Source organism: Echinops telfairi, unplaced genomic scaffold, assembly GCF_000313985.2.
Source record: "Echinops telfairi isolate 266 unplaced genomic scaffold, ASM31398v2 ScPeMD7_18;HRSCAF=68, whole genome shotgun sequence".
NCBI lineage: Eukaryota > Metazoa > Chordata > Mammalia > Afrosoricida > Tenrecidae > Echinops > Echinops telfairi.
In genome coordinates this window covers 89,915,740-89,941,196 of record NW_022103915.1, presented here as the reverse complement: position 1 = coordinate 89,941,196, position 25,457 = coordinate 89,915,740, and the positions used below count along the sequence as shown (strand labels likewise).

The 25,457-nt window shown below is 45.6% G+C and overlaps 1 protein-coding gene across 1 annotated transcript in view; it reads left to right on the top strand.

The window, feature by feature from the left end:
- The first annotated feature begins 22,191 nt into the window (after positions 1 to 22,191).
- RYR3 (ryanodine receptor 3) overlaps positions 22,192 to 25,457 on the top strand; it is a 437,519-nt gene continuing 434,253 nt past the window's right edge. The window contains exons 1-2 of the mRNA XM_013007256.3: positions 22,192 to 22,200; positions 22,372 to 22,491. Of these exons, the coding sequence (XP_012862710.2) occupies positions 22,192 to 22,200; positions 22,372 to 22,491 (129 nt within the window). The remainder of the gene's footprint in view (positions 22,201 to 22,371; positions 22,492 to 25,457) is intronic.

The following is a 25,457-nucleotide window of genomic DNA, read 5'->3' as shown; positions in this document are numbered from 1 at the left end:
AGGAACTATATTAAAGGGTCGCGGCAGGAGGAAGGTTGAGAACCGCTGGTCTAGGGCATGCTTAGTTGCCTCTTTCTGGGTATTAGAATTGTTCTGAGAGAGTGAGAAGGATTCAACTTGCATTTTGGAGTAAGCAGGCCAGCTTAGTTGTGGGCTAGGTGAGGGCTGCTGAGGTGGGTGGGGAAAAACGGCTTTTTATTTGGGCATTCAGTTTTGGTGATCATCTAGAAGATGGCAGTTTTATTCTAGGCAGGAAAAGTAATTTTTCTCTTTTAACTTCTTACGCCCAAAGGCAAGATTAAAAGTGTAGGTTTTTAAGTCATTAATCTGTTAGTGGGATTTTAAATGTGTAGTTTGAAAGCCCCTCAGTCACTGGGAACCCAACCGCAGAGGGGGTGGGGGAGGAGCAATCTCTGCAGAAATTATGGTTACAGTGAGTTGTGAGGGTCAGACTGAGTTCTGTTGTTACAAGGAGATGTGGGCAATTACAGTCTGGTTATCCTTAAAAGAGCTGAAGAATAGAATAGTAATATTAACAAAATAGCAGCATTTGGGTTCTAAATGCATACAAATACTGTTGTAGGCATTTTATATTTACTAATCTTTTAATATTAAAACAATGCATGAAAGAGTTGCTATTATTATCCTCATTTTACAATCCAGGGAGTTGAAGTGAGAGGTTAATAAAATTTGCTAAGGGTCATATGACTAGATTCAGAGCAATCCAATTCAGCCAATGCTTTCAGAGCCTGGCTCTTCAACACTCTGCTGTAATAGTATTTACATGAAAATTGGATTAGCAAAATCACTCAGTGCACAAGAAATATTTGGAGAACATCTTAGTACGTTACATAATTACATTTTTAAAAACTACGCAATATATTAGTGCCAGTGGAGTGGGTCTATCTCGGAGGGTTTAAGTTGTCTGAAGGCTAATACCCATAACAGCATTGCCGGAAGCACCACCCTGTGTCGGTCTTTGTCCCTTCCGTTGAGAATCTCAGTGATGTTTGCTCCACCTGAGCCCAGGGTTTCCTTCCTGAGGATCAATGACCTAAATTGCTACCCCTGAGAAGAGCTCTCGCCTTGGAGCAGTGGCGCCAATCCGCTAACTACAAGTTAGAATGGTTTCTTAGAAGGAAACGCCCATGGTGAGTCCTACAGCAATGTATCTCTGTGTTCTCTATGTATTCTGCTGAAATCTGCTCTCTCTTTTTAAATTTTTATTTTGGAATTCAGACTCTGAGTGTCATAGAGATATTGTACATTCCCTCAGGCTTCAGGATCATCACAGTTGGATCCTCAGCAAACAAACAGAATAGTAAGGTTTTAGAACCGTCTCAAGGTGCCTCAGTTGATTAACCAGACAGAAAAATGAGGTTTGGGGCCACTAACAAACAGGTGAGTAAACGAGACAGGCTTTTATGGTGTTGAAGCATCTTTTCAGTGTCTTAATGATTCTGGTTTATCTGGAACCTTCCAGGAGACATTGCCACCCAACATGCTTGTCTCTGAACAATGTAGAATTATAAAAAGTCTAAAGAGACTGAGATGAAAGGGGGGAAACTGTGACATCTGTTAGGTTAACTGCAGTACGGGAAAGCATGGGGTGAGTTAGGCTAGCTATAGTTTCAAAGGGAACTTGGGGCAGGCGGCACATTTTGTCTCCTCAGTTAAGGAACCAGGTCCACTTGCCAACTAGAAACTCAGAACATTTAGAAGCCTAAGAATGTTTAAAAGCAGGATTTTATACAAAACAAGATTTTCATTAAAAAATAAGCCCGATCTACCATTCATATAGATTTCAGACATTTTATATCTATGTGTACTTCTAGATCCTGACATAGATATAGGGGATTCAACAAACTTTTTTTTCATCCTTGAAAGTGGTTTTGTTAAGCTATTTTGAATGCTTCTAGCCCTGTTGGATAACTGTTAGGCTAACTACAAGATCAGTGGTTCAAAGCTACCAGCCACTCTGCCAGGAGCAAGAGGGAGAGATCTGCTCCCATAAAGACGCCAGCCTCAGAAGCCCTCTGAGAAGGTAGCTATGAATTGGAATCAACTTGCTAGCAAAGGGCTTGAGAATACAGCTTGTGTATTTTATATTTCTATGGAGACAATGTCTCTAGATAAAGCTCAGCATCTATAAGGGAGAAGAGACAGCGTCTGTCTCGGTGATTGCCTGGGTGTGAAAGTCATATATAGCAAATGCTTACCATAAAAAAGCAAACATATAAAGTAGGACATAGCATGATTCTGTAGGTTTCATGCAAGAGAAACAACTGGTGTCTCATAAATAGTGACAATTGGGCCTCTCTCACAACGTATATCTATATGCAAACCCTGCTCTACTTAGAAAATGAGCAGGTGGTGATATGTTGTCTTTACAAGCTTGCGTTTTTGATGTTTCTGTCAAAAGAAAAAGAAATGAAGATGTTTCTAAGGGAAGTGTGTGCTTCATGAGGAAAAACATATCATTAACAAAGGAATTCAGACAGCTCCATACATGATCAGCCCTTCGACTTGGAGAAGAGCGATGAGTCCAGCCAACTTCCCTTGTCATTCTTTCCTAGGGTTTAGTGGAAAAATTATTGATTCATTTTGAATTAGGAATTGCTGAGTTCAGCCTTGGGGGATGGAATTGCTATTGAAAATTGGCAATCACTCACAATCTGAATCACAGAGTGAGTGGGAATTTCACTTCAGGGCGGCAGACACCCTCCTGGTGTGTTTCTTCTTTGCTTCCTGAATTGGGAGATTCACTACTGACGAAGTGCTAAGAAGACACTGTGGTATTGTCTAGCATGGCACCTATGAATTCACAGTCAGGTTGGGCTCAAAGGCTGGGAAACAGGGAGTGACCCTCTTCTTGACCACCCTCAAAGTAGCTGCCCAAGAAGACAGTGGAGTAACTTTCGTGGTAAGCCTCTATTTAAACCGGCTTGTCATTCCATTGCGCTTTGTGTTGGCCTTTCGTTCCTTCTACTTTCCCATCAGTTGTGGTTGTTAGGTGCCATCCAGTAGTTTCCGACCCACAGCGACCTGGTACCCAAGAGAAGGAAATGCTGCCTGGTCTTGCCACATCCTCAGAGATGCTCCTGTGGTTTAGCCCCTTGTTGCAGCCACCGTGTCAATCCATCTCCTTTAGGGCTTCCTCTTTTTTGCTCTCACTCTACTTGACCAAACGTGATGTCTTTCTGCAGGAAGGGGTCTCTGCTGACAACATGTCCAAAGTGTGTAAGACGAAGTCTTGCCAACCTTGTCTCATAGGAGCACTTGGCTCTGCTTTTCCCAAGACAAATTGGTTTGTCCTTTAAGCCGTCCATGGTCCTTTCAACATTCTTCTCTATATGATCATTCAAATGCACTGATCCTTCTTCAGTCTTCCATATTCATAAAAGTGAATAGAAAATTAAACTGTGACTATATTGGTGCAACAGGCTGAGTTTAAACTTACAACTCTGGACCAGCTCAATGTAATCACCAATTCATTCATATTTGCTGGGCACCTACTCTGTGTTCTGTGGCACAAATAGGTAACAACTCAGATACAAATTGAAAGGGAGGTTCTGGTCCACCCAGAGGCATCTTGGAGGGGTGGGGTGGGGGCAGCCACTGAAACAACTCTTTGGCACTGTGCTGCTCAGATCCACACGAGGTTCCCATGACTTAGACACAGCTGGACAGCAATTTGTTTTGGCCCCGCCCTACCTTGTCGGGCTGCGATCTGAAAGGGCTGCAGTTGGAAACCCCGGGTGCTCTGCAGGAGAAGGAGGGGACTTCCGTCTTGGAAACCCACAGCCGGGTCTTGATGAGTCCACAGCGACTCAGTGGCCGTGAGTTTGGTTTTGTAGTTTGGGGCCCTTGTCCTAGCCCAAGAGGAATCAGACATCATCCCAGACAAGTCAAACAGAGTATAAGGAAGGGAACACACAGCGACAAAGGTCTCCAGGGAGAGCTATGGAAATATGATAGTGTGCTTTCCCAAATTATATGATGCGTGTGATTGATTATTCAGTCTTTTAAAATGAAGGATACAATGGAAACAGACATCCTGAGACAAAAGAACACCATGTGCAAAAGGTCAGAGATGAGAGAAAGCACAGAACGTCCTCAAATAACATCATGGGGTTGAAGTTTAAGAATTAGGTGAGCACTGTTAGGGGAAGGGTAGGAAGTAAAGCTCTAGAGAAGACGACAGAAGCAAGATAATGAACAGGAACTTGAACTTCTTCCACAAAATATAAAAATGATGGAAAAGTCATTGAAGAATTTTGAGCAATAGGATAAACTCAGAGTTGTCCATGTGGAATACCACTCAGCCAAGACCATGGGAGGGGGGGGAAGACGGGGTTGAAGGAAAGGAGTACAACAGAGGCTGAGCTGAATAAGGATGCTGTTGTAATTCTAGGGGCAGGGCAGGGGGGATGGAGAAAAGGAAGAAGTATGGGAAATACTACTTTGATGTGTCAAAGATGAGAGACTCCCAGATATATGCCTGGGGTGTGTGAATGAATGATGATGCCTGTCGCCAAGGTAGACATTGCAGAAGGAAGAAGTTTGAAAAAGGCCAGGATACAAGTTTGGGATGAATTGGTGCATCAGGGACAACTGAATGGGGCCTAGGTGGCTAAAGCTCACAGTTGGGAGAGTCTTGGGAATGAGAGAGGTGTAAGGTCAAACTTGGAAGCAGTCACGAGGTAAATAAGGAGAGCAGAAGACTGCGTACAGGGCAAGAAGAACCCTGGCTCTCAGAGGAGCTCACTGAATTGTCTTAGAAGACAAAAGAAAAGATTGTAACGTCAAAGAGATTTGCAGTGTGTGCTGCCACAGGGTGGAAAGATCAGAAACTGCCCTTAAGACTTGACAAATTGGAAGGGAGTGCTGGCCCTTCGAGCAGTTAGCTACAGTGAGCTGGGGAGTGGATATGGAGAGGAGGGACAGAGATCATAGTACACACGATTGAACACATGGGTGAGACTTTGTTACATTGTCGTGAGACAGAGTATGGGAATTCTGGTCCATTATAAAGGCCTAGAAAGAAAAAAGGGAGATCAAAGGAATTGGGTTTAGTTCCAGAGAAACCCCTCTGAGGAATCTTCAAGTTCTAGACTTGGGTAGTGGAAGAATCTGGGGTCAACAGGGGTTTAGCCTTCAGACCTTGATTGATACTACTTGATACCTTATCTCACCCTCACTATTTTATTTCTGTCATATCCAGAATTTGGATATGGCCTGAGGTCGAGCCCAGGCAAGACGCTTGCAGGGAAGTATGTGTGGTTTATGATTAACTACTTTAAAAAGTTGATCATTCAAGCCTAAAAAGGTCTAGTGGATTGCAAGTAGGAAAGCCCTCTGGATCAGTTGTGTCTTTTGACCCAAGGGTTTGCTGTGAGTCGGGGGCCCACTGGACAGCAGCTAACAACAGTAGGTTCCAGACATCAATATGTTTTAAAGATCACCTCAGATGATTCTCTCCTTCAGTGACTGGACACCCGCTGCCTCCCAGAAGAGCCAGAGGACTGTTTTCTCCCCTCATCAAAAAGAGAAAACTTCAGGGGGGAAAATTGCAGAGTACAAAAAGGGCTATTTCTTCCTTTCTGTTCTCACGAGGAAAAGTGAGATTTTACTCCTGCGGATCTAGGCCTGGCTTTGTCCTTGGAAGCAGAGCTCAGGCTTTTATTTCCCGAAGCCTCTGAGAGGCAACAACGTAAGTGGCCCCATCGGGAAGGGGCCCTGAGGCCTGGATAGGGGAAGGCTAAGTGGTCAAACCAGGGAGAGTCTTGTCTCCCCGAGACTGGAAGGAGGAAGAGCTTAGTGGGAGGCGTGGGCAGCAGGGACATGCAGCTTGCCTACGTGCTCCACTGGGAGATGGTAGGTGCTGTAGGGACCAAGATGCCCAGAGATCTGGGTGCTGAACATGAAGCACCAAGACTTTGGAAGCCTGGCCTCTGTGGCTGTGATACCGAAGGATAAGTGGCCACCGGTCGTTGAGTGACCCTCCCAGGCTTGAGGGATGGTCAGCTCAGCAGCTGCCCTAAGGGCCTGAAGACCAGTGGCCTTTTTCCAAATGGAAGGACTGCCTCATCTCCTGGGATGCTTACCCAGGCCGTGGACGGGAAAGAGGCCCTAAACATGACTGATAGTGTTTGAAATGATTGCAAGTAAGGGTTTAGAAACGGACTTTACTGTATTTAGAAAGCAGGGGGTGGAGTGTGGGGAGGATCGAGAAGGCAAACATGGTACTCTTCTATTGAAGGAATGGGCATAAAATCTAACCTCGGTTGTACAACAAAGGAATCAAGCTGCTAGGCTGAAATACATCGAATAAAGCCTATCTCCTTTGCTTTTGCTTTTACTGCCTTTTTACTGGAGTTTTGGCTTGACCATGCTTGGAGGACTTCTGAAGGAGGCACCTGCACTGTGGGGCCCGCGGGTGGGCAGTGGTGGTGGTTCTCCAGCATGATGCAGCACGGCTGAGGGGCGTCCGGGTGGTCGGGCCAGGAGAATGGCCATAGGGCTTGAGGGTGTTGTCACCGGACATTGGAGTGAGGGACCATTTTATTCAAGAATGGGGAAGATGCCACTCCGACTAAAGCCTTCCAGTGGCGCCCGGGCCCTCCTTTCAGTGAGACATTGAGCATGCCCCGAGGTTGGGCAAGTGTGAGTGTCAGTCACGTCAGCTGTTGGAATGCTTTCACCCCACCCCCGGGAAACTTGGGAGAGTGGGAAGAAGAGCGTGGGTTGGGAAGCCACACGGAGCGGGATTGAAATCACCACCTCCTAGCCTTGATTCCTTTTCGCATTGTCAGGAGTTAGCAGTGCGTGGCATGTAATAGGCGCTCCGTGCATGCTTAATAAATGAGTGAATAATGAAGAAGCAAAAGAAACAGCAGTGACTCGGGGCAGCCACCTGACAAACCGGCCCCTCTGCCTAAATGTCTTTACAGGTGGAAGGAACATAGTGATATCTAAGCCAAAGAGGTTTTCTGAGAATTTTCTGAAATGCCAAGTACTGACTCTGAAATTTTGGGGTGGGAATCCCACTGACTTCCAGCAGCCTGCTAGCACGCTCCTTCCCTCAGTGCTGTTTCTTCGTGGATTTACGATAGGAAGAGCCTCGCTGTATTTCAGTATTCAAGAACAAAAAGTTGTTACCATAGCAGCCTTCTACTCCAAACTAACCAATACTGACCCTGGAAACACCCTGTTTGTCAGTGCACAGCTCTGCTCTGTAGGATTTTTAATGGCTGATGTTTTTGGAAGTAGATGGTCAAGGCTCTCTTCTGAGCCACCTCTAGATGAACTTCTACCTCCAACCATTTGGAGGTAGATGAACTTCTACCTCAAGCCCGTGACTTGAATCCCAGTAACTAACCTGTTTTAGGTAGGAGGAGCCCCTCTGATATCAAGTTGATTCTGACTCGGCGACCCTGTAGGAAAGTGTAGAACTGGTCCGTGGGGTTTCTGGTGACTGTTCATCTTTCTCCTGTAGAGTAGCCGGTGAGCTTGAACTACTGATCTTGTGGCTCGTCTACCAGGGCTCCTTTCAGCATAATGCACTGAGAATTCCAATCAGCAGAAGCAGGCTTTGCTTGGGCTTCTCAAATTCTCTGGTTCTTTGCGAGGTGTACTTTGTGATCCCTAATTGCCTGGCTGTGGTTGCTCATGCCTAATCTATGCCTACAGCTTTGTACTCAGATGTGACCCACCATTCTAATCTTCTATCTACTTCTCCTAACCTTCATTATTTTCATTTATCCAACAGTTGTGATTTGTTTGTTATATGATGGATATGAGATGAACAGGCTGTAAACCTTGCCTTGTAAGCAGAAAATGTCTTGTCAAAAAGGGAGCAAATAATAAATCCAATACTCACAATGTATAGGAGAAAGCTCTGCAATAGAAATATATGAAGGGGTACTTAAACGCCCCCCCCCCAAAAAAAAGGAAAATTCTGGGTGGAGCTTTCATAGTGCTCATTTTCCCCCAGCCTAGGTGAGCATTGAGCAACTCCCTCTGAGTTAGTGCACCCAGTGGAGTCACCTGGGAAAGCTCTCTCTGGTCACAGTGAATTTTTTTTCATAACAGCAAAGCAGTTATGCTTAAACCTCATTGTTTTTTTTTGTGTGTGTATGTGTGTGTGTGATGATCTATTTAAGAGAACAGCGTGAAGCTGTGAAATTTCGTTTCCTGCTTGGGAAAAATGCCCCAGAAACTGTTGTGATGCTGACCACACTTACAAGGACAGCGCTATGGGAATAACTCAGGTGTAGGAGGGGTTTTCACTTTTCAAAAAAGTTGAAATGTCGATTGATGACAAACCTCCGTTCTGGATGTCTGTCAACTTCCCGAATGGACGAGTGTTGATTGGTAGTGCATTTGGAGTTCATTCCAGCAGGTCAGACTGTTAATCAAGCTTTCTAGTTAGAGGTTGTGAAAAGATTGCATAGTAGTGTGCAACAAGAACAGGCCTGATTTGTGGCAGACAGGGGACTGGTTTTGCCATCACGACAATGCACCTGCTCACGCAGCCATCTCAGTGCACCCGTTTTTTGGCAAAAAGCAGCATGCCTCTCTTGCCCCACACACGTTACTTGCCTGACCTTGCTCTGTGCGGCTTCTTTTTGTTTCTGAGAAAGAAGGGGACATGAAAGGACAGAGATCTGATGACATAGACGTGGTAAAGACAAAACCGAGGGAGGTGCTGTCAGCCATCCAGACAGATGAGTTTGAAAAATGTTTCCAAGAATGGAATCACAGATTTGACCAATGTATTAAGTGTAATGAAGAATACTTTAAAGGCGATAAGATTGTTTTGGAAAACAATTTTTAATACATAGCTTTTAAATATATATTCTATTTGGGGGGGAGGGCTCCGCCCTCGTATGTATTTAAGAGCTCAGCCAGGGCAGAGAAGTGACTCAAACACCCTTGTGTTCTCGTCTCTGTCTTAGGTGGTTTCTTCTGCTTCTGAATGATGGCATCATTCCTGCATCTCAAAGTCTGTGGATCAGACAAGACATGTGTGCAGCTAGAACATGGATTCTAGGAAAGCAGCCCCCGCCCAGCCCCGCCAGCCACTGTGTCCCAGGCCATGTGACAGAACCTGGCACATACATAGGCACTCCAATATTTCTTGAATGAATAAATAATGTAGTCCTAATGGAACTACAAGAAATTGATAGTTTTGTTTTAAAGAAATTAGACCTAGACAGCATAGTTCGTGTAACTTTGTGGGCTCAATTACATTTGTAAACATTTACTTTGCCTTTAAGTGACCCATTTTCAAAGAAGGCCTTTGAACTGGTTCAAACTGGTTCAGGCATGGCCAAGAACACAAAACCAGAATTCACCTAACATTTTCATAATAATTTATTAGTAAATTGGGTGATCTGGACGAGAACAGGAATGGGAATATTTGAGGATTGAAGATCTGGCATGGAAGGTCGTGAAGTATAGTGAGCCCTTTCTGAGTCCTAGGCATGGCACTGGCTAGTTCTCAGGACTGTAGTGAGAGACACACCTTCACGTAGCCCTGCCAGTCACCACCTCTGAGCCAGGCACAGTGTTTGCTACTGAGTCCCTGGAGATGTGGGTGCTATGCAGTGTGTGCTGCATGATACCTTTGTTCCTTACGAAGGGGTTGGGTTTTTTTTAATCATTTTATTGGGGGCTCGTACAATTCTTATCACAATCCATACATATATCCATTATGTCAACCACATATGTACATTTGTTGCCATCATCATTCTCAAATTTGCTTCCTACTTGAACCCTTGATATCAGCTCCTCATTTCCCCCGGTCCTCCCTGCTCCCCCTCCCTCATGAACCCTTTATAATTCATAAATTATTATTATTTTGTCATATGTTACACTGTCCGACGTCTCCCCCCACCCTCTTCTCTGCTGTCCATCCCCCAGGGAGGAGGCTATACATAGATTCTTGTAATCAGTTCCCCCTTTCGACCCATCATTCCCTCCACCCTCCAGGCATTGCCACTCTCACCACTGGTCCTGAAGGAGTCATCTGCCCTGGATTCCCTGTGTTTCCAGTTGCTGTCTGTACTAATGTACATCCTCTGGTCTAGCCAGATTTGTAAGGTAGAATTGGGATCATGATTGTTGACGGGAAGGGGGGTGGGGAAGGAAGCATTTAAGAACTAGAGGGGAAAAATCATATCGTTGTAAATGTGGGTGAGTGCAGAGTGGAGACTCAAAGGCAACAGGATACCTCCTTACTGAAGGGCTGTGGGTAGGAGATGAGCAGGGTAGCAACGAGGGGGTGTGTTTTAGAAGGACTTTGCCCTCGTTTTCTCTTTCCAGTTAGTGTTCCAGTTTACCCCCTGAAACCAAGCCCATAGCTGGTCAGCCGATTCAGCTTCATATTGACCCTGTGAGACGGAGGAGGACTCTGAGGCTGTGAATCTCTATAGGAGCAGACGGTCTCCTCTTTCTCTCGCCAAAGGGGCTGGTTGGTTTGAACTGCCCATCTTATAGTTAGAAGCCTAACACGTACTCCTCCACTTCCCCCCCATTTTAAAACTATGTGTCCATTCCCATGTCACTTTGTCAGTCACCATTGAGCCAGGCTGAACTGCTTTAAAGCCCCGTTTCAAAGACCTGCTCATCCAAACCTCAGTCCAAACATTTCATTACAATCCACTGATTTCATCAAGCACCTCTTTGGAGAAACCGTGTTTCCTATCTATTAGATTTTATATGGCCCTCGCTGGATGCTTTATTGCTGCTTTCAGACTTTGTAACATCTGTCAGCAAATTGGCCTGTTGATGCACACGCACAGTATTCAGAGGCTGTTCTACATGTTGGGTTATGTTAGTGTTGTTTACTTTTGCTACAAATCTTAAAGGAGAAACTGCAATGAGTACCCCCTCTGAGCCATTGCATTGAACACGCAGAAGGAATCTCCATGACTTCGCTCATGTTTCAGAAATCAAAGGACCCCTGCCACTGAGGACAGGTATTATTAGAAGTAAGAGATCTAGCTAACAGGGTGGATGGTCAGGGGTGAACGTACAGCTCAGGGAACGAATTATGCCTCCGGGAGACCACCAAGATTGCAAAGCTAGTGCTAAGAAGCAAAAGGAAACTACCTTGTAAACAATACATCTAACGTACAAACACGGGGGTCTCGTCGCACAATTCGTTCGGTTTCTCAGTAGCGCAGAGGTGGAATCAGAATAGGACCCTCCTCTGTCTCTCTGGGGTCACGGGGCTTCAAGTGAGCAAAGATGAAGGTACAGCTGCGTGTATGACGTGAGCGTGCGGACCTGAAGTGTCCTGATCAAACCCTGCTTTGTAATTTAGGCTCAGAGCAATGTAAGATCCAGACCCCGAGGGGTCCCTGCTATAAATCTGTCATCCACCCATGTGCCTTCTGAAGTTAGACACCGAGCCCTGTGATTTGTTCTGGTGTGCTGGCTCTTCTCCAGTCTTCTCCCTGGCTGCAGGGTTTGAAGCAGACACACTCCAGAGAGTATGTGCCTGCACCTCTATGCGCTCTGATCCAGGGGAAGGGCATAGAGAACAGCATTCTCCATCAGCAGTTTTCTTACAGAAAAACATCCTCTGGGGGCCTGGCCCTTCGTTGATGCCAACCAGATCTTTGTTTCTATATCCTGTGGAAATGAGAAACATTTAATAAATGTTCAATGACAGAGGCTACTGGACTTCCTTCTGTCCTGTGGCGGCCTGTTCTCTCTGAGGGAGAGCTAATTGCCTATGTAAACCTTATTGCCCCGTGCATTTCCTAAATCGATGCAGGAGAAAGCATCCCCCTTCATCCTCACTCCAGAAAATTCCAAAAGTACCAAGCTCTCAGGGAACCTGAAATTTTATCATCAAGAGCTGAGCGCGGCACAGGGGGTCATCATGAAGGGGGGATGTGGCCAGGAAGGGCAAAGGATGTTGTGGGTGCCACTTTTGTCAGTCCCCAACAAAAGCAAACAACTGTAGCTGGGACAAGAACTGACTGGATATATACAATAGAAGAATGGGTGTGTAAAGAATGCCTACATTCCTGTGTGGGGACTGTATTTAATAGGAAATAAGGACTCACCTTTCATTTTGTGACTCCTGGAGGGTCTGTCGTATGCTGGGCACCATTCTGGATACTGAGCATTCAGTAAGCCAAACTTTTGATGAAGGGAAAGTTTGAAGGGGGTGGGGGGAGGGATAAGAAACAAATGCAGTGAGGCTTCATAAAGTTCAACTATAAATAAAGTGGGGCATGAGATGGAATTTAAAATGGGAAAAGAGGCATCAAAGGAGTGTTGAATACAAACTGGATGATTTGAAATGTAATTCCCAATAAAAATGAAAATATTTTGGGACATAGCACATTCATCATCATGATTGATAGATATGAGATACATAGACAACCTGTGGTATTAATCCTTGTCAAATGCTCCATGGCTCATCTGCTCTTGCCAACCCACTCCTTTCTTATTGTGGTGAATACAGATGTCACAAGTCACTTGCCACTTCCCCATTCTTCACTTGCACAAGTCAGTGACAATGATGTTTCTAATATCATTGAAACTATCACTATCCGATTCCAAATTTCCCCATCACTCCTAACAAAGGCTCACTGTCTTCGAAGCAGTGAATCCCTCCTTACTCCTCACTCCTGCCTGCCCTGGGGATTTTTTTTCTATCAAGATATACTTTGGGATAAAGCATTAGAATGAGCTCTCACCCCTGTCTTTGCATATGCGATGCAGCAGGTAGCTTGAATTCTATTAGTTGCTTAAAATAGTGCCTGCAGTTCTAGCTGAGTGGATAGAACACATCTTCCTTTTTAAAGAAATAAAAGCTTATGGATTTTCCTCTGTAATAAAACCTGCTCTCAAATGTGAACCATGAAATCTACTGGACTGCACGCTGCTGTGTGCTCCCTGCTCACAAGCTATTTTTTAAAACTCTGGTGATGTGTAGATCTGACTATAGGACTTCCATCAGCTACCTGATGAGCTGCCTAAAGTAAGGATGTCAGCCCTTATTGTTTGGTCCCAAGGAGTTCCTTGCAAATGACCCGGAGAGTCTAAGAGGGAGAGCCCAGGTGCCCCCAGCCGTGTACTCAGAGATGGCTAAGCTTGGCACTGGATCATCGCAGCCCTTGGGCTGTGAGCCAGGGGGTAGGAAAGAAGCTATAGGGATAGAGTAATCTGGTCCGTTCATTTTCATGTTTAAAGCTCTTTAGCCAGAAGAGTAGAAAATTAACTTTGTCAGTGAAGACCACTGATGACGTGGAATGAAAGCAAAGGGGCCCAAAGACTGTTTGTGCATGGTGGCTCAGGGTGGATCCGTCAAGGCCACTGCAAGCTGAATGGTGACAGAACTAGCTGGCAAGTGTGAATCTCCGTACCTCCGAGGGGAGGTTTGGGCTGGTGTGAACTCCCTTTAGTGTTGGAGACACTGGGCAAAGAAAACTGGCTGCTCTCTCTGCGTCGTGCTCTGTGGTTCAACTACTTTTCAGTGTTGTTTGATCATATGGGATGCCGATGCCCAGAACAGTCTCTTTATCAGCTTCCTCTGCATGGGCCCTCACATGAGGCAGACATGAATGCAGACCTATTGGTAAGGGTCAGGGTGTTGGGAAAGAGTGCCAACTTGACACTGGAAATGAAGACAGCTCCAGGCTCAGTCCTACCTTCAAGATCTGAGACGATTCCTTAGAAGCGGAGTGGTATTAGGCGAATTACTTCCCCTCTGTGCACCAGCCCCTTCCTCTGTAAACTAGGGGTGATATTTTATAAATAAAAACCAGATGCTGTTGATTTTGACCATGGAGACCCCATGGGTGTCAGAGTAGATCTCTGCTCCAGGGGCTTTTCAACAGTTGACTTTTGCATGTGGGTTTCCAGGCCTGTCATGTGAGACAGTTCTCGGTGGACTCAAACTTCCAACCTCTTGGTTAGAGCTGAGTGCTAACAGTGGGTATAGCCTAGGGACCGCAGAGTTCATCTTGGTCCTACCAGTCAGGTGGGTTGTTAAGAATTCAACTCAGATAACTGAGTTGAACTGATGGGACTGAAGGGTTGGTTGTTCCTCGGGTGTTCACTGTTATGAAAATGATCTATTTATTTGGGGTTTGGTAGTCTCTCTCTTAAAATAGCTAACCCCCTTATAATAATGATTACGAAACATAAACAAAATCATTTCAAAGGGGCTGAAACTTGCCGTCCTTGTTTATTTCTCATTCTGTATCAGCCTCTCTTCTGCAGGAGATTCGTCCTCCTTTCTCACCAAGAAAAGTGGCCTTTTCCACAGTGACTCCTGTTGAATCGAGAGGGCAGGACATCTCTGCTTTCAATTTGATCTCACACCTCAGTGAACACCTTCTTATCAAACACAGTATGTTCCCTACCATGACTGGGGAAGCAGACGTTTACAGCTCAATGTTTACAATTAAACGGATTACAACTGAAAATCTGTTCTCTTCAAGGAACCACAGCGGGGTACATACTTCACAGATGCTTGCTCTGGGGATGCAGGGGTTCCACCTTGGGTGGCTATCTGCCCGTTCAGCATTTGGAAACCACCAGCCGCTCCCTGGGGGGAAAAGGGCGGGGCGGGTGGCTTTCTGCTCTCCTAAAGAGTTAGCCTTAGAAAGCTCACCAGGGGCCCTGTTCTACAGTGTCGCTACAGAGTCGGCATTGACTCGGTAATAGAGTTTGCATTTTGGTCGTCTAGTGAGTGCCTCTAAAAAAATAAAATAAATGAAAACTCACTGCCACCCAGTCAGTGCTGACTCTCAGCAGCCCTACAGGACAGAGCAGAACGGTTGCTGGGTGTTCTTGAAACTGTAACTCCTGGCGGTAGTAGAAAGGCTGTCTTCTGTGGAGAAGCTGGTGGCGAGTGCCTATGGACAAGCATCTTGTGGATCGCTCCCTTAAGGAGCGCAGAGCCAGCTAAGAACCCTCTCAGAGCACCTGGAGACACACTAGCCAGAGCAGACACCTGGTTCTACTAGTTGCCACTGGGACACTTCAGGCAAGTGACTTACCTGCTTTCTATAGGGTCTGCTCATTGTCCTTACCATCATCTTGTTACTGTATCTAAAACCCAGTACCTGGCACACAGTCAGGAATCAGTAAATCTTAGTGTTGTATGTGCGTGTGTATATGTATATGCTTGTCTATATGTATGAGTGTGTGTGAGCATATAAATGCTTGTCTGTATGTATGAGCATGTGTGAGTATATGTATGTATGTATGTGCATGCATGAACACACAGTTATAAGTCCTCCACTCCTAGCCAAAAGATTGATGGGTTCAAACCCTCTGAGAAGCATGTGACAAGACCTCTCTGGTATTCTGTTTCCAAGAGATCATTAGCTTTGTAAACCCTATGGAGCAGGGGGTTTCTTGTTTGTTTTTATAAGTCATTTTATTGGGGGCTCTGACAGCGCTTATAATAATCTATGCATCCATCGTGTCAAGCCCATTTGTACCTATGTTGCCATCATCATTTCGAAAACATGTTCTTTCTGCTGGAGCCTCTGGTGTGGTGCAGTTTTACTGTGTGCACTGCAGTCGCAATCGGTCAGAAGCCACTTGATAGCAACTGAGGAGGAGCAATGGTACACAAGCACACACACATACAAACAGTTGAAAGAATGGAAGGATAGTGGGATTTGTCCATGACCTTTCGAAGCCCCCCTCTGTGCGTGTATTTGATGTCGCTGTGCAGTGGACCGTGACTCATGGCAAGCCCACAGACACAGGATGAGATTGTTCCACAGGGTTTTAGAAGCTGTGACCTTTTAAAAGCCGATTACTAAGCCTCTGGAATATAATATGCAAAATATTTCATAAAATATACATTTTATGTCACAAAAATAATAGCATCTGGGATTAGACATGCTTATCAATAAACATAATGCAAGGATTATAATGATATTGCTATGAAAGCTCAGAAAGAAAAGGGATTATTTGGGCTTCATGGAAGAACGTGGTCTTTGAGATAGCTTTGAAGGACAGATTAAAAGATGAACGTGGAAAAACAAGGCAAACATGGAGGCTTCAGTATGAATGACAGCGTGAAGAAGGGCAAGGAACGAGAAGAAGGCCCAGAAGCGCTCTACAAGGAAGACACTGGGGAAATCGAGTGGGAGTGGGGAAGTCCTCAAATGCTCCTTCTGGACATGTGCCCTTGGTCTTGTGGCTGTTGGAGAGCCATTGAGGAGTTCCCCACAAGAAAACCATAAGGTCCTAGCTGTGCTTTGGGGAATAGGCCAGAGGAAGGATGTCCTTGGCACTGGACTGCTCTTGTCTTGGTTTGCAGACCTCCCGTCTTTCTCCCTCTAGCCCAGTGCTTCTCAGCCTTCCTCATGCCGCCACCCTTTCAGACAGTTCCTCATGTGGTGGTGACCCCCCAACCATAACATTATTTTCATTGCTACTTCATCTCTGTCAATGTGCTACTGTTATGAATCAGGCGACCCCTGTGACAGGGTCGTTTGGGGTCACGACCCACAGGTTGAGAACCACTGCGCTAGCCCCTTGACAACCCAGGAGAGAGGAAGCGTCAGCTGTGAGACAATGAAGTTTGAGCCGAGCTTGCCCAGAGACGGCACGAGCCATTACCAGGGGTGGGGAGCGTGGAAGGAGGAGTAGACTGAACAGGATGCCTTTGAGTGCAATTGGGATTTATTGGCTCCAGATGTTGGCAAAGCTGTGCACAGATTGAAGAATACATGGAGTTTAGGAACGTGGGAGTGCCAGCAGATTGGAGGATTGCATTTACCAGACAACTTCTTAAAAGTAAAACTGGAAGTCTGAAGAATTGGGGAGATTGTCCAAGGAAAATGGCAAAGACCAATCCCAGGGAAATCCTTGCCTTTGAGGGTGGCAAAGTAAAGAGGGAAATGGAAGGGATCCATCAAAGGCATAGGAGAATAGGGAGAATAAAGAGTTAAATGTGGGAATAGAGAAGTCTCAGGAAAAGGAGCGCTTCAAGGAACCCGGGGCCTGGCCTATTGGGAGACAGGAGGGAAGGAAGGTAACAGAAACAGCTGGAGGTGGAGAGTTGAATTCAACTTCGAGGGAATTTTAAAAGCCAGGCAGAGACACTTTGAATTCCCTGAGGAAGAAGCTGGGAACGTTTCTGTGTTCTTAAAGATCTTATTTTCTGGGACTTATAAGTTGTACATCTTTCACTTGAACGCCTTGAAAACAGAAGCTAGATTTGAAAGGTTGTATTATACCTTTCTGCCACTAATTACTATTCTCTCCAATTTAACAGAACCCCCTTTCCTCTAGTTTTTTCCTTTCTCTTGAAGATACGTGTTAGTGTTATTTGTTATTTACTGAATTGAATGCTTTGTGCCCCGTAACCACCCCACCCCCAAAAGGAAATTTTTATGATCCTGTTCCAGTGAAATTAGAGTTGAAATGAGCTGAATGGAAACCATCAGGAAACTATACGTTTATACCGGCACACACATCCCAGAGTTGTGTTATTTTCTCTATTGAAAAATAAATCCGCGATTCTCCTCCTTGGAGTAAGGGAGTAATGGCAATAGAGGTGCCTTCTGGGAACTGGCAGTCTTGACGCTGTAGAGCAAGTACAGCAGAAGAAAGAGAAGGACGAAGCAGCAGCGAGAACAGATGGGTTCCTCGAACAGGTCCGCGTTGTATTGGATGTTAGGGAAGAACGAACGCTTCTGGTTTACGCAAAGGAACGTCCTTCATAGTCTGTGGCCCAAACAGAGAGGTGATGCCTAAGTCAAGATGTTCATTTTCACTGTTGTCCACATAAACCTGGATGTTACGCAGGATGCTAGTTTCCAGTCGAGAAAGGCGGTGCTAGCCTTTTAGCTCTCCATTCCATCATTCGTCCCAGTGGGCACTCAGGTGGCATGGGAGGTTAGCCATGGAGCTCTTCATCTCAAGGTCAACTGCTTAACCCGTCAGCCGGAGGGAGAAAGCCAGCACAGAGTCACCGTTTAGGAAAACCTAGTTAGGGTCACTAGGAGTTAGAACCAACTTGATGGCTGTGAAGATCTTCAGCTGCCTTCATGCCCGTTAGCAGGATTCTTTGCCATTGGAAAACAGTATGTGTGTGTGGAATCAGTGTATTTTCATCATGTGGGGTCGCACCAAGAGTCAAATAAATGGCACGAGAAGCACTAATGTTGCTAGGTTGACTATCCCATACTTCAACATTGGAACATTTTTCCAGAAGGGTAAATGAACAAATTGTTTGCATTTAGCATTGGGGAATTCTAGGAGAATCGGTTTCTGGGAAGAGTAGAAACAAGATGCAGAAGACTTTGCACTTGCTCCTGAAAGGATCTGCATTTGAATTGTGTAGCTGGAGACGAATATTGAAAACCAGGGACTACTAAACGGACAAACCAATCTATCTCGGAAGCAGTATGGCCAGAGTGCTCCTTAGAGGCGTGGGTGGCAAGACTTCATCTTATGTACTTTGGACCTGTTGTCAGGATAGACCAGTGCCCGGAGAAGGACCTTATGTTTGGAAAAGGGAAGGGCAGCAACAAGTAGAAAGCCCTCGGTGAGATGGAGTGACACCGTGGTTGCATCCATGGGCTGAGGCAAAGGAACACTTGTGAGGATGGCACAGGACCGGGAAGTGGTTTGTTCCTTGGAGCATAGGATTGCTTTGGGTCAGAGCTGACACCATGGCACCTAACAACAGCAACAATGAAAGGAGCTTCCTCGGAAGTAGCGTCCACAAGGACATACCCAGGGTTGATGTAAAGCAAAGGCGGGAGGGGAGAGAATGCATCCGAGTGGGAAACAGTGCTGAACAGTGCAGCATGGGTACATCAGACTGGGCAGATTACTACACAGGCTTCTGTTAGACATTGGTTAGACAGTGAAAGAAGTCCATGATGCTAAATGGAATTTTGGTTCCAAGATTTGGGCATTAAGCACTCAAAGGCTCCATTGTCTGGGCTGTGCAGGTTTGTGGTGATAATAACTGTTGTCTGAAGCACGGACAGGTGGTGTCTGCAGCCAGGTCATCAGTAAGTGGATGTTTCCTGACAGGACATTGTAAAAAGTCAACAGTGTCCAGAGAGGGGTTTATTTGGCTCAGTCTCGTGTCCATCTGGTAGGTGTCAGCTAGAATGCTGACCTAGGAAAGTGCCGGGCAAGCCTGCTATGCAGCAAATGTTTATTGAAGTAGGGTAGAGTAGTGGATTGTCAGGTGGCGTTAGAAGAGTGTCAGTTATCCCCAAACCCCACACCCACCGCCATCATGTCTATCACAACTCACAGCAACATTATATAGGGTTTCTGGGCTTTTAACTCTACTCGTCTTTCTCCCTCAGAGCAGCTGGTGAGTCAGAACAGTTGACCATCAGGGTTGCAGTCAAACACCTATCTAACACCTCCTGCCACCAGGGGTCCTTAATTATAGTACAGGTAAATTTCAAAAGATAAGTCAGGAGATCCCAGGAAGCCAATGAAACTACAACACGGTGTGGGCATCTTGTGGTGGGAAGGGGTTATGGAAAGATTCCCTCTAAGGTGCACAGGGAAAGAAAGCGTAATTGCACAATTTAGGCTCGTGGAAAGTTGTAATCAGACTCCTGTGGTTTCTAAATGCCCGTTTTTGTGTTTTTACTGGTAAACCACGTGGGTGGGAATTATGGAGACGTTGTCATCGGAGGTGCTCTTGACATTTTGGACAGAGAAAACCATGCACTTTGAGGACAGCTCTTTGCCTTACAGATGATTTGAGTCCGTGGGCCCAGTTTCTAAATGCTAGCAGCAGCCCTCTGTTGTTTTAACAACGAAGAGTGTTCCCCTACTACTGATGTCCTCTAGGAGGGTGATTGCATCAGCTCCACGGACATAAGGTTTCATAGAAAACTCAATCTGGGGGAAAGTTTCATACGCTTAAGAGATTTCACCGAACTGGCATCGTGAGAGCAGTGAGGTTCGGGTATTTTCAACTCCCTCAGTTAAAAACAAACAAGTGACTTCACTATAAGCAGATGTTTCTGACTCAATCTGATGGTGATCTGTACAGTTCACTTCTGGAGAAACTAGGATGCTCTGGTTGTCCCCTCCTTTGTCTTTTCCTACAGCTACAATGTATGGCTTCTCCAGACAACTGGTAGCCCCTCACAATGTGTGGGCAACACTAGACATCCTAGTGGTGGGCTGGTGCTATGAACTTTCTTCTTGCTCCCAGTAGGTTATAAGAGTCTCCACCCACCCACCCAGTCAGGGTGCAGTATGGCACCGATGAAACATACAACTTTCCTCTAGTTCTTTACTGCTTCCTCCCCAACCCCCACGATCTTGACCCTAATTCTACTTTACAAATCCAGCTAGACCAGAATATGTACACTGTAGAGATAAGAGCTGGAAACACAGAGAATCCAGGGCAGATAAAACCCTTAGGACAAATATTGAGAGTGGTAATACCAGGAGGGTAAGAGGAAGATGGGGAGCGGGGGGGGGGGGGACCAATCACTATGATCTATATATAACTCCCTCCCAGGGGGGCAGACAGAAGAAATGTGGGTGAAGGGAGACATTGGTCAGTGTAAGACATGGAATAATAATTTATAAATTATCAAGGGTTCATGAGGGAGGCAGGGGAGGGGAGGGAGGGAAAATTCAGGAGCTGATTCCAGGGGCTTGGGTGGAAAAAGAATATTTTGAAAAGGATGATGGTGGCAGATGTGCAAATGTGCTCGACACAATGGATGGATGTATGGATTGTGATGAGTTATATGAGCCCTCAATAAAATGATTAAAAAAGAGATCTCCCCCCCACCCCGCATTTAACCAGGTACACCATCGAGTTTAAGGGGGTAAAGGATCATTTCTATTTAATCTGCCTTCCCAACACTTCAGAACAAACACCAGCATCCATATGATACAAGGTAAAGGACAGGTGAGCTGTATCAAAGGCGAAGACTCTTCTCTTTGGTTCCTCCTTTGACTTATTCATATCTGCCAAGCTTTTTAATGTTTCAAACTCAGTCAAGTGGCAGGAGCTAGAGAACACGAATGGTGACAGAATGGAGAAGCAAAGATGGGGGGCTTAGTAAGGAACATAATCCGGGAGCATATTGTTAATAACTGACTGCCTCTCTTTCTGGGCAATCAGTAAGAGAACTGCCATTAAAACAAAACTTGGGGAAAATGTTGGGGCTTTCTACTCTTGTAATGAGTTAGTCTCAGAAACCCACAGGGACAGTTCTACCCTGTCCTACAGGGTCATTATGAGTCAGTATTGACTTAATGGCAGCGAGTTTCTAGAATTTTAGGGTCCTGTGAATGAGTTGTAGGAAATAGACCATTTCCATGGAGATTTTAGAGTAGCTCTTCTACTGGACATTTTAGTCTTTACAATCTGCATTTCCAGTTTTCAGTGATTATTCTTCCTGTCTGCTATGTCTCTATTTCACCTATTTTTCCCATTGCATCTACAAATGTGCTGCCCACTGTAGACCACCACCTCATTGAAGCACACTTAGTCTCCTCCACCACCAAACAAATTACAGACTTTCCCTCCGTTTATCCAGGCTCCTCCATTTTGTTTGGGTTGGGTTGGGTTGGGTTGGGGTGTGTGTGCGTGGGGGTTCTTGGAATAATATTCTCCTCTGTTCCATCTTACTGTTTTATTGGGCACTGGGAGACGTTGCTTAGAAGTTTGTATTTCCTCGAGTGTTGCCGTTTTCTGGCCCCCTTGAGTGCATGCATTGTAGCACCCCTTGAGTGCATGCATCTCGGAAGTTAGCCTCTGAACCTGGAGGGACAGCAAGTAGACTAAGGGGCTCAGGGGCAGGGGGACATTGGTGGTGGTGGGGTAAAAGGGAGACCATGTCAAGGAGTGCATGGAGAAAAAGAATGCTTGGAAACTGATCTTGGTTGTATAAGCAATTGTACATTCTACTTGGCCTGACTGAAATATGCTATGGAACATGTATTAAATCCCAACTCATAAAAAGAAAAGAACATTGGAACAGGGGGGAAAATGTGAGCTCCTACTATTATGAAGGGGCAAAAAGTTCATGGAAAATATGGAAAGAGAAGACAAGAGAACCTTTCCATGAACCTTTGGAAGTCCACACACATGTGTGCAGTGTGTCCATTCCATATCCTGTCTCAGTGACTCATTCCATGGTTGAGTTAAAGGTCTTCCTGAGAATAAGTACTTAATTATGCCCTGTGATGATCGCTGTAAAAATTCTGAAGGAAAAGACATATTCTCCTCTTCTAATATTCCAAAGTACGTTCCCCCTCATTGGAGGCTGCCAACCTACCTGACTCAGGTAGAACTAGGTGATGTGGGGGCTTGGCTTAACGTGGAGACCTAGTCCTTACCATTGTGTGTGTCTCTTCTCCTGGTAGGAAGATGAAGTGGTGCTTCAGTGCATTGCGAACCTTCACAAGGAGCAGAGGAAGTTCTGCCTGGCGGCTGAGGGACTTGGGAATCGGCTGTGCTTCTTGGAGCCAACTTCAGAAGCCAAGGTAAGGTTGACGCTCCCCTACCTCTCCTCCCCATCTCTCAGTCATTTAGGGGAAGGGCTGTTGGCAGATGGGGCTGAGGGAGGCGTTTTGAAAGGACCTGTTTGTTTTTACAAGGGAAAGCAGAGCCAGTTGAAGGCACCACTCTCCCCAAATCAAAAGCACGGATGCAAGAACTAGAGGTGCTCTTGAAGCCAGTGATTCCTCATCACTGTCCACAGGGACGGAGGTCCTTCTCATACCCCTAGCACTGGTCCTCTGGTTGCTTGGTCAGTCCTAGAAATCTCTTTGAGTGCGGGTTCTGTACTCTCGCTGTCAGTTTATTTCTACAAGGGCGGGTGGGTGCTTGGGTCTGCATATCAGCACCAGCACATCCTTTGCTCATCCCAACTGGGCTGAGGTTGTGGTAACTGTTTGACTGCTGTGCCCCAAGAAACGTTTCTCTGATCCCTGCCTGTGGGGGGACCTGTGACACTGTGGCTCTTCGGCTGGACTTCTCCCTTTTCAGGCTGTGTTTCTCTCTGCTTGTCATGATCTGTCTGTCAAGGGGGTGGTCTGTGTGCTGGGCATTGTCATTGTAATCATCATTTCTAACCATTCTTCTAAGCTCCGTTTTTCTCCCAGAACTTAAAAAAAAGAAAGAAAATCATCATTTTCAAAAGGTCCCACACCGGCCTGACACGTAGCCAACTAAACATGCACAACACAGACATCCGTGCCCAGCCTGAACAACCCCCGGAAACATGAGTGTGTACTGGGACGATCACCTCTCCCCAAATCCTTCCCTGCCCCCCCTCCATAAGACACTGAGCCATGGTGCGCACATCATTTGTCACCGTGCTGATAGGATAGAGTTGTGTTTAAATAAATGGCAAAGGGAACGAGACAAGGAAGGTTTCTATCTTTTTTAAAGGTCTTAGACTTGATTTCCCTAAGGTCCACCTCCTTTTGCTTCTTGTTCTTTCCGAGGTATCTTTCTTTTCATTCCCAGCAGTCTGGAATAATAGGAAGATCATTCGATTAGAAGCCAAGAAGTTAATACGCAACCATTAAGTAGTCAGGTGACCACAGCCTAGTTCGCAGTCAGGCTTGTTTGCAGTCAGCTCGTTGGTAGCAGGGTGCAGTGGGGAGAGGGTGGGCCTGGATTAGGAACTGCCCCACCCTGCAGGCCCTTGTTGGCTGGGGTATAAAGAATGGTTACAAGCACAGTCCCAGAGTCAGAGTCAGATGGGTTAGATCCTGTCTCACCACCTGTTAAGCCATTGCCTTGAAAAAGTCACCTCTCCTTTTTACGGGTCATTATAATAGTAACAATTGTATAAGGTTTTCATTAGGACTGAATAGTTAATCTGTTATTTGTCGATGACGTGGTAGCTCCAGGTAAGCAATGACTATTGTCATTCAACTGTAGGTCACCTATTTAAACGGGGTTGTAGTTTTTCCATCAGTTAAATAGGCGAACTAAATTTCAGGCGTACTGTGAAAATAAAGGAAAAAGAGTTCTGTAGAGCACATCGAATTAAACCGAATAAGAGCAAACACGACATACTAGCTAGAATTGATGGTCGTACTAAATATAACATTACTATCCCCTCTGACTTAGAAAGTGTGATTTTGTGTAGGCAGAGAAGCCACAGACCTGCCCTTAAACTTATAACATTCTGAGCTGTCAACTGGAGGCCTTAGATGAAGTAGTCTTTCCAGTACAAAACGGCTTAAGTCTGTGAACTTGGCTCTTTGGCTGCGATGGTCTTATCTCAGCCAGGATATAAACAGCTGCACCTTGGAGTCTCTTTGAATCGCCCCTTTCTAACAACGAAGTCGATTCCAACTCATCGTGGCCTGTCACACGGGGTAGAACTGCCCCTGTGGGTTTCCAAGACTGTACCTGTTTGACGAAAGTAGAAAGCCTTGGTTTTTCTCCCACAGAGTGGCTGATGGTTTTGAACTGCTGACCTGGTGGTTTGCAGCCAAACTTATAACCACCACCAGGGCTCCCTAGGTGCAATCACCAAACCAAACGCCCTGTGATCGTGTTTATTCGGACTTAGAGTGACCCTAGAGGGCAGAGTACAACTGCCTCTAGGGGTTTCCAATACTGTAATTCCTCAGGGGCATAGAAAGCCCCATGCAGTAGGGAAGGTAAAAAACTCTTTTTAACACTCACTTGACTAAGCGATGCCCTTAATTTTTTTTTAAGACTGCCACTATTTTTAGACATCATTAGCATATTCTTCCTATGAAAAATTGCCACATAGGTATTCTTTTTCTTCTTTTTTTGGAGATGATCTTAATTTTAAATTTACAATACAATCACAAAGCTGAAGAAGGTTTCATGACGTGGTCACCCATATGTTACCATCTTGTCACAACTGTGTCCATTTTGTGGTCTCATTCTTCCGGGGAGCAGCCAATAAATTGGGACCCGTTTCAAGAGGTGGTCATCTTTCCTGTAGTCAGCTCCCACATGCAAGCCTCTGTCCTGGTAGCCTGTCCGTTCCTTTCTCCTAATGCCCTAGCGTCAGATTTTACCAACCAGCTGAGCCACTCGGAGGTTCTTGAGAGAACTAATGTAAGCCGTGCAGTGAGGTAGGAACGTCTATTCCCCAACCTGGCACCGGGCATGGGCACAGACATCAAGTACCATTCCTACCACCACTCCAGAGCCACCCAGTCACCCGGAGGTGCATCCCACATCAGCAGTGTTTCAAGTGAATGTGACTCAGGAGAAGAAAATGGTTGGTTTCTGGGGAAAAGAAAGGCTTCAGAGATGAGATGAAATACGGTGCCCAAAAGATATCCAGGTGTCCGAGCCCAGAGAAAAGAAGGTTGTATAGAAGCAGGCCGTGAAAGGGGTAAAAGAATAAGGAGCAGAAATGTAAGACCATCACTGCCTGCTACAGACACAGAGGCTCTTGAGAGCGCTCTTGTGACCTTGATTCCAGTATCATGACCCCTTGATCCTCGAG